This window comes from Danio rerio, chromosome 8 (genome assembly GCF_049306965.1).
Source record: "Danio rerio strain Tuebingen ecotype United States chromosome 8, GRCz12tu, whole genome shotgun sequence".
In the NCBI taxonomy this organism is placed as follows: domain Eukaryota; kingdom Metazoa; phylum Chordata; class Actinopteri; order Cypriniformes; family Danionidae; genus Danio; species Danio rerio.
Window position 1 is genome coordinate 5,890,363 of NC_133183.1, and position 13,567 is coordinate 5,903,929.

Below are 13,567 nucleotides of genomic sequence, written 5' to 3' on the forward strand. Positions count from 1 at the left end.
GATTTGTTTCAAAACTATTTCTAAATTCAGTTCTAATTTCAGGCAAACAAATAAATGAACAACAACAACAAAGTGTGTTCAAAAAACTAAGTTATATCCTAAAACACATGCTGTGCCCCATATGATCTAAAACCTGAAAGGTGGGCAAATCTAAGCTTGTTTTTAATAAAACAAATATAAATATGGATATAATAAATAATACTGCTAATAATAATAACATTATACAAAAGCAAATTGTTATGAATAAACTGAAAAAGCCCCCCGAGATGAAGTTTTATGTAGAGAATAAATTTTTTTGTAATATTTTAATCCTTTAATTCTTTTTCATTTGTAAAGATATTTGTGTATTGCTGTACACCCTGTGTGTATTAAGCAATGTGTAAGTGAGGCGCACAACTAACGCGCTCTGCGCTGGACTTTAGACCTCCTCTCAGCTGATCTATTGTGCAACCTATTTTAGATCCTCAAAATAGCCAGCAATGCACCTCAACATCTTCTTTTTTAGACCAGATCGCCTATGGGCGCACATATGAGCGCCAATGCATTTGCTATTTTTAACAGCGTGGTGCAAAACGTTAAACTAACTCTTGCGCCGAGCTGAAACTAGCAAACAACAATTGCGTAGCACCTTGCGCCGGATGCATTTATATTTTTTTGCAGTTTTATAAGCTGTTCAGTCTAAACACAATTCACCTGTACCGCATGTGTTTGGACTGTGGGGGAAACTGAAGCACCTAGAAGAAACCCAAGATAAAACAGGGAGAACATGCCAACTCCACACAGAAACACCAACTGACACGGCTGGGATTCAAACCAGCGACCTTCTTGCTACATGCACTAAATATGTTTTTTTTATTTTGTCAAAAGGTTCAATATGCTTATCTATTAAAACAAAATGGCTATTGCTTGATTTAAAGGACGGCTGAATTGGAACTATTGGAACTGAAAATTGGATACTGAAATGAAGGGAAGTTTATGTGTACATGTACTACAACTAATACTTTTATTTAAAGATTCTGGTCTAAATTTACTTCTGACTGATTGACTGCATTGAAATTCAGGCTATTAAGCTGATTTGCCACACTGCTTTAATGATGGAGGACTCTAACCCTTGAGAATTGTTCAAATTTACAACACTTTCATTATGTTTGTGGCTGTTTTTGCCCAATTGACTTTCATTATAATGACATTTTTTGATTGCAAAGTCATGACAGCATGTAATCATGCATTCTTGATTGTTGCTGGGAAGAGGCCAAATGTGTATTTTTACTGTTGATCATCAGCTGGCAGCATTAACCCTTTAGATAGGCCTGTGCAAAAGAGTTTTATAGCAGTTTAATAGCAGGAGTTAAATAGCAGGTGTTTGTGTGCATGAATACACTAACTATGTTCTGAGAGCTGAGCTTCTTATTTTAATTTTATCAAACGTATCAAGGTGCACAAAAACCTCTCTAACACACACACACACTATACTCATTGAGGTAATTTGGTTTTATATTCACACATTCGTTCAGTGACAGCTCCCTGTATAGTTTACTATGGTACTTTGAATATTCGGACTGAAATTACATGCAAGAATGACTTCAAAACAACATTAGCACTATTTAATTGACTGTGAACAGTGTTGTACTTTGACAGTCATTGGCTAGTAATATAGTTTCACTATTTAGACTTTGCAATTAATACATTTCTGAAATTATTTTATTAAGGAGAAAGTCTGAATGTGCGAATATAAAACCAACTTTACCGCAATACTATACTCCATATAACTCCAAATAGAAAGTAGAAACTAAGCTTTATTTGCACTGCAATTGATGATCAACTGTAAAGATTACAAATTTGACCTCTTCCCAAATGGAACAAAAACCAGCAACAATCAAGATTGCATGACTATGGTGTCATGGCTTTGCATTAAAGGGCAAAGGTTACCTAGGTTACCCCTTTTTTCAGATTTAACATAAGTCTTTTGCGCCTCTAGAATGTGTATATAAAGTTTCAGATCAAAATACCCATCAGATTTTTCATTTTACCTTTTACAAGATGCTGTTTTATACTGATTTCCAGCAGGGGGTGTTTTTGTCGTACTGCGCCTTTAAGACGAGTCTTTCCCGCCTACTGTATCTACATGCCTCCTCCCTCAGCTGCGTCAGACAACAGACAGACTTAAAGGAAGAAGGTCTCACGTAGCGTTTGTGAGATACTACAGTAAGAACTAACCTTTACTTATCAGTATAGTGAAGTTGCATTGATGAGTCACACACAATATCGTTACAAAGTTAATGCGCGCACACACACACACACAGATACACACGCACAACGCAGATGACACACACACAGGCAGGCAGACAGACAGAGCGCGCTTAGCTTAGTTAAGGCTAACCTCAAGTACTGTGTGGATATCTGTTATGCTAATGTACAAAATAAACCTGATTTAACTTCCACAAACCGGGATTGAAGCGTCTTATTTTATAATTGTTCTGACACGCGGCTGTGCTGATGAAGTAAAGCTGAAGTAAAACGCTGTAATTAATTACACACATACTCTGTTTTAAAACACTTTAAACATGTGAAACTTACTCTTAATCACATTTGATGATGATTGCTGATCCTAGCGAACAGAACAGACCTTTTATTCCCGGTTGCTTTGCGTATGTCTGCCTGGTCTTGTAGACATATACACGCGACTACCGGAACATGTTAATGCGCGCAGCTGTCAATCAATTCGGTGGGCGGGGGGGATCGCACACATACGTAATGGTGCGATCGATTTGAAAACAGCTCCAATTGGCCGACCCTTTTTTTTGTAGTTAAATTGAAAAAAAAGGACTGGGTGTGTTCATATCACCCCAGTATGACGGTCTATACACTATACCAACACACAGATCTGTCCAAACAGCTTGAAAAGTAGATTTTTTACCAAAGGTGCCCTTTAAAATATGTCATTATAATGGAAGTCAATGGGGCAAAAACAGCCTGCAACATAATGAAAGGGTGGTAAATGTGCCCAAAATTGAGTGTATTGGTGAGTTTCTGAAAAATTTCCAAGCATTTTCCCAAGACGTGTCAAAATAAGATTTGTAACCAAATTTTTTAATTTTAAGATTTTAAGATTTGTAACCAATATTTGTGGCCAAATTTAGCCTCAGAATCACCCCAGAGAGGATGAGAACATCCCCAACAGCACACAAGGACTAACCTTAAAAGTAGCTGGAGTTACTGGTGTAGTCAGGACAGATTCAGGAGCAAAACAGGGCCTCTGCAGGATCTCTTCAGGTGCATGAAGCTGCATCATCTTCCTCATATGACGGGCTGGACTGAACATTTCACTGCCCTGACTGGAGGCCACTCGTTCCCCATCAGAAACACACACTTCTGCCTCCATGGGTTCTTCATATGTGGAGTTTTCTGCTGTGGAGGCCTTAGGGGTTTTGACAGGACAGTCATCCCTAGAACACACAGAGTACAATAAGCTGTTCTTGTTTTTGAAACTATTAGTGAATCACTGAAACATGCTCTCAACTGCTTCATTGTGTTTGGTGCTTTTTCACTTTGCTAAACAATCAATAGACTCTCTGCTGCCCCATCAGTTCTGGAGGACGTGGTTAATGTGGTGCAAAGATTAAAGGTGTACTTATCTTAAAACAAAATACAGTGAATATAAAATCTACACAATGCTGTGAAAGTGAAAGGTTACAAGGTTTTATACAAATAAAACTACGATAAATCATTTTAGCATTTTTTAGGAGTGTGAAACTAAAAATAAAAAACTAAAATAATGCGGTGGCATTTTTTGCTTGTTTAAACTACTTATTTAATATAAGCTGAATCAACACAATTCTAGAGATTTTGTTGGGACAACTTAATGTTTAATCCACATAAATTTGTTGAAAGTGTTAAGTTAACTTAATCAATTTGTGTTGGGGCAACCTGAATAAATTGTGTGGAACCCTGCATTTTTTAGTGTGTGCATCCACTAACCACTGTAGCTTTTAAAGGGATAGTTCACCAAAAATAAAAATCTACTCACTATTTATTTTATTTACTCTCCCTCAGGTGGGTTATTAACCTTTTATGCAGTGTTGGGCAGTAGCATCGCTACAAGTAGTGGTGCTACTAGCTTAACTAAATTTCTCAGTAACGTGACGGTAGCGTTGCTACTTTCTAAATCAAATAGCTTTTCAGTAGCGAAGCTATTTTATTAGTCAAGTAACGCAGTAGCATCAACTCAAGCTACATTTACCGATCGCGGATCAATAAGTGACGGCACCGATATTTACAGAGCTGAGAGGCCGTTGTCTTGCCGATGAAAGTAAATCCATATGATATGGAGAAGGATGATTTTGTCTTCGTCCTGTTTTACAGCGTTCGACAACAAAGTTTTTGGTGCGTTACTGCCACGTCTGGTTGTTGACGTCACCAATCGAAACTTGCTTCAGTTACTTGATGGAAAGATGACGGAGGGAGAGTAGTTCCTGAAGCAGGATTCCTTATGACTATACCTCGAGAATTACATGTTAACATGCAGTAACTTAATTTCTGATGCTATGCTCAAAAATACTTTAATATATATATATATATATATATATATATATATATATATATATATATATATATATATATATATATATACAGTTGAAGTCAGAATTATTAGCCCCCTTTTGATTTTGATTTTCTTTTTTAAATATTTCCCAAATGATGTTTAACAGAACAATGTAAGTTTCACAGTATGTCTGATAATATATTATTTTCTGAAGAAAGTCTTATTTGTTATATATACACATATACATATGGCCGAAGCAGTGGCGCAGTAGGTAGTGCTGTCGCCCACAGCAAGAAGGTTGCTGGGTCGCTGGTTTGAACCTTGGCTCAGTTGGCATTTCTGTGAGGAGTTTGCATGTTCTCCCTGCGTTTGCGTGGGTTTCCTTCGGGTGCTCCGGTTTCCGCCACAGTCCAAACACATGCTGTAGGTTAATTGGGTAGGCTAAATTGTCCGTAGTGTATGAGTGTATGAGGGTGACAGGCCCAGACGAGAGGCCGGCCGGAATGTGTAAAAAAGTCGTTATCATATGGACTAAGTCTAAATGGAGGACTTGTTCCAAAGAGCCGACCCCGCAACCATACGGGACTAAGGCCAAAGAAGAAGAGGATATATATATATATATGTATATATGTATATACACACACACACACACACACACACACACACAATATAATGCTTATTCCAAAATATTTCCCTTTATTATAAATTACTATTGTATTTTAAATGTGTAACAGCTGATTTTTTGTTTTATTTAAAGTAAATAACTGAACTGAACTATTATACCTCATCTGTTTCATTGACAGGTTTATAGATCACTAAGAGATGATTGACTTGGATTTAAGTTGCTTCGATTTAAACATGAAAATTGAAAAAATAGCTTGGATGTAGCTAAGCTACTTTTGCCCTGTAACACTGTTTTTATGGTATGCTTTCTTCTGTTAAAAAACAAAAAAAGATACCATTGACTTTCATAGAATGTTTGTCCAATGAAAGTCAATGTTTACAAGTTTTTTTCTTCAAAATATCTTATTTATTTTTAACAGAAGATTAGAAGCAACTCATAAAGCTTTCCAACAAGAGAACAATGACAGAGTTTTCAGTTTTGGGTGAACTGTCCCTTTAAATCACTCAGACTATCCAAGATATACATTTTATTTCCATATAATTTGTTCTTCAGAAGAACATTAGAGAAGATTTAGCAGAAACTGTGTCGCCCCTATATAAGAATTTATTTACATATATAATAATCTTATATAACAAATGTTAATAAAACAGCATATTTACAATTTGTTAACTTGATTAATATTAGCATATACAACTTTAAAATTTAGTAAATGCTAAAACTACCATCAACAAAGATTTTTAATTTTTAAAACAAATAATGTAACCTTACTGTAAACTGTCCCCAAGTTTTATTCAAGCAACAAATTTTATTATGATTAGTTATAATAACTCTGGTGTGCATATCATAAAACCAGTTATTTATTTTCCAAGGTGTTAAGCGTTTCTTATGCATGACAGCCAGCAAAGAGTTTGGAGCAGAGCCTTCAGTGGGTAATGAAACACGTGCAGCATGTGTGCAGGACAGCAGAGGACACAGAGAAGCAAAACAAACTTCACAGACACATGAAGGGTGTGTGTGTGTGTGTGTGTGTGTGTGTGTGTGTGTGTGTGTGTGTGTGTGTGTGTGTGGGTGTGTGTGTGTGTGTGTGTGTGTGTGTGTGTGTGTGTGTGTGTGTGTGTGTGTGTGTGTGTGTGTGTGAAAGAGAGAGTGAGAAAAAGATGAATGCAAGCCTCTCAATACAGTATGTGAAGTGCACCCCAGGGGGGCGGAGCTTTACTATGTTCAGATCTGGCCCTTTACCAGAACTGCAGGCCACAGGACCATTGCATGCAAACAGCGATGCAACTGCAACAACTGTTTCTACTTACATGTACCCAAGATCTGTTTGTCTGTTCTGCTAAGATGGAATTTGGCCACTATTTGATAAAATGGTGTAATTTACTCAAAAAGAAAAGTAATCTGTAATCATGTCCTCATTACATTCCAAACTTGTACAGTTTGTCTTTTGTCTGCTGTGTCAAGGCACATACTTATGGTGCTTTATTGTGTCATTTTGAACTTAATATTCATGGTTTAGCTCTAATATGCAAAGGAGTGGCTCTTAACAGTTCATGCAACAACAACAACAACAACAAAACATTAATAATAGTAAGAATCATATGGGATTTGAACAACAAACTATTACTGACCTAAATCAGGACTGGTTATTTTAAACTCATCCTAAGTATCACCTTCTTTTTTTGTCGTATTTTTTAAAATGCATTTGATTAACACATAAATAAATGCAAATAAATAAATACATTAATAAATACATTAATAAAAATAAACAAATGCAAGTAAATACATTAATAAAAATAATTAAATGTAAATAATGAAATAAATGCAAATACAAAAATGCAAGTATAAATGCAAATGCTGATATAAATGTAAATAAATTAATAAATAAATATAAATAAATTAATGAAAATAAATAAATATATAAATGCAAATAAATAAATATAAGCAAATTAATACGTAAATGCAAACAAATAAATAAATAAATAAATGCTAAATAAATAAACAAATGTATATAAATACATGCAAATAAATTTATGCAAAAAATAAATAATAATTTTAAATAAATAAATAAATATAAATGTGTAAATGCAAATAAATAAATAAATACAAACAAATAAATAAATAAATGAAAATAAATAAATAAAATAAATGTAAATCAATAAATAAATGCAAATAAATAAATAAATATTTGTAAAAAATACAAATAAATAAATTCAAATAAATACATGCAAAATAAATAAATACAAATAAATAAATAAATAAAAATGAATAAATAAATACAAATAAATAAATGCAAATAAATAACTAAAAATAAATAAGTACAAATAAATTAATGTAAAAGTGCAAATGAATAATTAGTTGCAAATAAATAATAAGTAAATAGATAAATAAATGCAAATATATGAATACATGCAAATAAATAAATGCAAAATAAATACATGAATGCAAATAAATATACAAATGCAAATACATGTAAATGATCTAACAAACAAACAAACAAACAAACAAACAAACAAATAAATAAATAAATAAATAAATAAATTAGACAAGTGTAAAAATTTTCATAACAGCCACTTATCAGAATAGGCCAGTTTAATTTCTTCTTGATTTGGTTAAATTGCATATATTTTTCAAATTATATGTATGATTATTATTTTTGATTTGTATTACAGTTAGCTTTAATTATTTACCATTTTAATAAATCACTTTCAGCAACAACAACAACAAAAAAATCAATATAAATGGACTTGTTGTTTGGATAGACTTTACACTAAACATGCAAATAAACTTGAGTTGTATGCAAATAAACCCTTTGCACTTTTAAAAATAAGAGATAAAAAATGAAGAGCTGTTATTTATCTTAGCTTAGGTTAGCATTATTTAATGCAAGCTGTCTGTTTGAACAGTCAGCAGTGACGTAAAGCACACGCAACAGGTGACCCAGATGTTTGTTTCAGCTTGGGATTAACACAGAGAAGCACTGACACCGATACAAGCGAGCACAAACACTACAGGGAGGCGGAGCAACTTCAGTGACGTCATCACATTTATATATATATATATATATACACACACACACACACACAATTATAGGTACAATTATTTGTTTCAGGTTTAATCATTTGAAAAACGTATATATTGATATGAATATGGGAGTGAAACTTACCGCGGTGCAGGTTGAGACGAGCTCTCGGAGTCTGGATTGGTTAAGGTTGACAACACAACATGGGCCTCCAGTGTAATGTCTTTCACAGTGAAGGATATCGGCCTGAAAGAGTTCAGAATCAGCTTATTGCTCTGGATTTATTCTATCCTGCACATACTGTAAATGTATAATGAATATGTGAGGTTTGACAGATAAGGCTGAAAAAGACTTACTGTCCAGCTGCACCAAACTGACAAGACACTGGTAAACCATAACACTCAGCAAAAGACAGCAGTCCCTAAAAAATGACAAATAATAAATTTAAATAATGAATAATGAATTTTAAAAATGAAGAGAAAATTCATTTTAATTATTCATAATCTTACAAACACAATTACACACACATTTATTACATTTGGTTTATTCTATATAATTAAGGTATTAAGCAAATGTGTTGACCTAGATTTAAAAGACCAAACTCTTAAGGGACATTATATGTGTATAATAATTACACATAAAATAACATCACAAAAATTTGATCTTTTAAATCTAGCTCAATACTAGATTATATAACACTAAATTAATTAATTGATTAATTATAATAATTATTATTATTATTAACGTCAATAAATGGATTTTTTTAAATGGACATTAAGTTATATTATATTATTTAATATTATATTTACTATCATATATAATATTGATTATATTATAATATATTATATTATATTACATTATATTATATTATATTATATTATATTATATTATATTATATTATTATATTATATTGTTATATTTTATTATACTATATTATATTTGTTATAATATATTTATTATATTATATTTTATTATACTATATTATATTATATTATATTATATTTATTATTTTATATTATATTATACTATATTATATTATATTATATTATATTATATTATATTATATTATACTATATTATAATATATTATACTATATTATATTATATTATATTATATTATATTATATTATATTATACTATATTATAATATATTATACTATATTATATTATATTATATTATATTATATTATACTATATTATATTATATCATACTATATTATATTATATTATATTATATTATATTATATTATATTATATTATATTATATTATATTATATTATACTATATTATATTATATTATATCATACTATATTATATTATATTATATTATACTATATTATATTATACTATATTATATTATATTATATCATACTATATTATATTATATTATATTATATTATATTATATTATATTATACTATATTATATTATATTATATCATTTTATATTATATTATATTATATTATATTATATTATATTATAATATATTATACTATATTATACTATATTATATTATATTATATTATATTATACTATATTATATTATACTATATTATATTATATCATATTAATTATATTATATCGCAGTGGCGCAGCGCGTAGCACAATCGCCTCACAGCAAAAAGGTCGCTGATTTAAGCCCCAGCTGAGTCAGTTGCCTTCCAGCTGCAACTCACCACTGGGAAACATCCATACACATTCATTCACACATACACAATTTTACAATTCAGACAATTTAGCCTACCCAATTCAGCTATACCACATGTCTTTGGACTTCTCGACTTGTAAGGGGAACACGAAGCACCCGGAGGAAAACCCACATGAACATGGGGAGAACATGCAAACTCCACACAGAAACGTCAACTGACCCATCCGAGGCTCGAACCAGCAACCTTCTGGCTGTAAGGGTGAACGTGCTACCCACTGTGCCACCGTGCAGCCCTTTTACAGTTTATAATACGTATAATAGTAAATGCTAGCTCATTAATTGTATTATAACTATTATTTGATATTAAAAGCTAATTATTAAATAAAAAATTATCAATTTATAAAATGTTCAGTAAGAAATTATAACAATTAACATGATGTCAAATAATAATAATTGTATTAAAACGGGGCGACACTGTGGCTAAGTGGGTAGCACTGTCACAGCAAGAAAGTCGCTGGGCCAGTTGTCATTTCTGTGTGGAGTTTGCATGTTCTCCTCGTGTTGGCTTGGGTTTTCTCTGGGTTCTCTGGTTTCCCCCACAGTCCAAAGACATGCAGTACAGGTGAATTGATTAACTTAAATTGGCTGTAGTGTATGTGTGAAAGAGTGTGTATGGGTGTTTTCCAGTACTGGGTTGCAGCTGGAAAGGCATCGGCTGCGTAAAACACATGCTTGATAACTTGGTGGTTCATTCCACTATGGCGACCTCTGATTAATAAAGGGACTAAGCCGAAAAGAAAATAAATAAATGAATTAGTTATACTGTAAGTTTGTAATCCTCTTAGTCGCTGACACTATCTTCAGGAGAAGAAAACTCTAATGGCAGACTCTAGATGCTTCCCACTCAGGGCTGCTTATGCTAATGAGGGAGAGAACATCACTAGTGGGCGGAGCTTTCCCCCTCTGATGACACATACAAGAAGAGAATGTCAACCAAAGTGTTTCTGCAGATCAAGCGTGATTATAAAAAAAAGAACTAATTCACTTTTACCATTAGAAGCTGATTATATGCACACACTGTGTCCACACAACCCCTTATAAAAGTGACATTACATAATAAAAATTTAGTTATTGGGCAAAGCAGCTAGATTTAAAAGATCATAAAGACAGTCCAGCACAAAACTTAAGAATTAGGACCTGTCGAAACACATTTACACAGTATTTTATTCACAAAGGACACACTGAACCGTACAAATGTACTAGACCCCGTTTAAGAGCGCACGAGGAGAAGGTCAGTCATGTGTCCAGACCACAGTGTGCTGTCCAGTGCTGTAACTCATTTTGACAGGCTATCTGGTCCGAATCCAAGCATCTGTCCCACTGCATCAATGACTGACACAAACACACTGAGGACCTGCCAAGAAGTTACGCTGCTGACACACAGCCAAAGCGCAGACGTGACTAGGGTCCGTACTATCGGGGCATAATCCAGTACCACTAGATCTCCCTGGAAATCAGGGTCAAAGGCTGTGCAAGGGCATACAAATTCAACTTGTGTTCTTGGATATGAAAAAATCACCAAAAATAAAATAAAACTAAATTTACAAAACAATATTAATATTAAAATAATAATAATAATAATAATAATAATAATAATAATAATAATAATAATAATAATAAAATTAACATTTATTTTAATTAAAATTTATTTTTGTGCACAGCTGTGCAAGGTTTGTGTTCTTGGATATGTTGCAATTTTAAAATCACCAAAAACAAAAATGTAATTAAATGTAAATAATAATATAAATAAATAAATAAATAAATAAATAAATAAATAAATGTATGCGTATGTGTGTGTTAATACAAATAAAGCAAAAACAAAAATGAAATGTTCTTGGATATGTTACAATTTTAAAATCACCAAAAATAAATTAATTAAATTAAATTTACAAAAAAATAAATAAAAAATAAATATATATAAAAATACATTTTAAAAAATGCAACATATTTTTGGTGCACTAGATCTCCCTGGAAATCAGGGTCAAAGGCTGTGCAAGGGAATACAAATTCAACTTGTGTTCTTCGATGTTACAATTTTAAAATCACCAAAAAATGCTTTAAAATTAATAAAAATAACATAACATTAATAAAACAATAATAATAACAATAAATAAATAAATGAATGAAATAAAATGCTATATAGTTTGGTGCACTAGATCTCCCTGCTAATTAGTGTCAAAGGCTGTGCAAGTGAATACAAATTCAACTTGTGTTCTTGGATATGTTGTACTTTTAAAACCATTCATTGATTCATTTATTTTCTTTTCGGCTTAGTCCCTTTATTAATCAGGGGGTGCCACAGCGGTATTAACCGCCAACTATTCCAGCATATGTTTCATGCAGCGGATGCCCTTCCAGCCGGAACCCAACACTGGGAAACACCCATACACACTTTTTCACACTCTTTCACACTCTTTCACACACATACACTACGGCCAATTTAGCGTATTCAATTCACCTGTACCGCATGTTTTTGGAATGTGAGGGAAACCAGAGCACCCGGAAGAAACCCACGCCATCACGGGAAGAACATGCAAACTCCACACAGACATGCCAACTGACCCAGCCAGGGCTCTAACCAGAGACTATCTTGTTGTAAGGCAATTGTGCTACCTACTGCGCCTCAGTGATGGCCCACAATTTTAAAATCACCAAAATAAAATGTTTAAGAAAATTAAACTTAAATTAAATTTACAAAACAATAAATGAATAAATTAATTTAAAATTAAAAAACAAAATTGAAATAAAATGCAATATAGTTTGGTGCACTAGACCTCCATGGTATTCAGGGTCAAAGGCTGTGCAAGCGAATACAAATTCAAATTGTGTTCTTGGATATGTTACAATTTTAAAATCACCCCAAAAAAGGAAAAATAAAATAAAAATAAAATAACATACATTTTACAATAATAATAAATAAAATATAATTACAGAATGATTATAAAATTACATTTAATAAAAATAAAATAAAATTTATTTTAATAAAAATTAAATTAAAATTAAAATAATTTTTTTCTCATAGAATATAGACAAATTGTTGGTGCATTGGTTTTATTAAACTGTTGTGTTCTTTAAATTAAGAGTTTGTTGACCAAACATCTTATATAGAAATATAAATCATTCAAATTTAAATGAATTATTGCAAAAAAATGAAAACAGTAAACTACAAATGTTCAACTACATTACATATATTTTATGGTCATCTTCATTTTTTGTTTTTATTAACATTTCATTTAATATTTTTCCCTAACATATTCACTGAGGTGTACAAATGTTTGCACAATGATCTTACGTTTTTTTGGTAAACTAGTTCAAGTTTTGGCTTCGACACTGACTAATCTAATGTATATGCACAACTATATTATTGTATTGCATCCTACAGAAAATATTAATTTAAAAGAGAGATTTGTAAGGGGTCTGTGCTTTGTAAGGGGTGTGTAAGGGTTTTATTTATAAATAAATAAATGAATTAATAAATAAATAAACAGCGCAGTGGGTAGAACAATCGCCTCACAGCAAGTAGGTCGCTGGTTCAAGCCCAGGCTGGGTCAGTTGGAGTTTTCTCCGGGTGCTCCGATTTTTCCCACAAGTTCAAAGACATGTGGTATAGGTGAATTGGATAGTGTATGTGAATGAGTGTGTATGGATGTTTTGCAGTACTCGGTTGCAGCTGGAAG

At 32.0% G+C, this 13,567-nt stretch overlaps 2 protein-coding genes across 12 annotated transcripts in view; one reads left to right on the forward strand and one right to left on the reverse strand.

The window, feature by feature from the left end:
• The window catches only part of rad9b (RAD9 checkpoint clamp component B), a 105,502-nt gene that overhangs the window by 83,332 nt on the left and 8,603 nt on the right, over nt 1–13,567 (reverse strand). For all 11 annotated transcript variants that reach the window (XM_073909660.1, XM_073909662.1, XM_073909659.1 and 8 more), the window contains 3 exons: nt 8,541–8,605; nt 8,329–8,430; nt 3,197–3,446 (listed from right to left, as the gene is read on the reverse strand). In XM_073909660.1, the coding sequence (XP_073765761.1) occupies nt 3,197–3,446; nt 8,329–8,430; nt 8,541–8,605 (417 nt within the window). The remainder of the gene's footprint in view (nt 1–3,196; nt 3,447–8,328; nt 8,431–8,540; nt 8,606–13,567) is intronic.
• myl2b (myosin, light chain 2b, regulatory, cardiac, slow) overlaps nt 1–13,567 on the forward strand; it is a 271,503-nt gene that overhangs the window by 76,458 nt on the left and 181,478 nt on the right. The window lies entirely within an intron of this gene.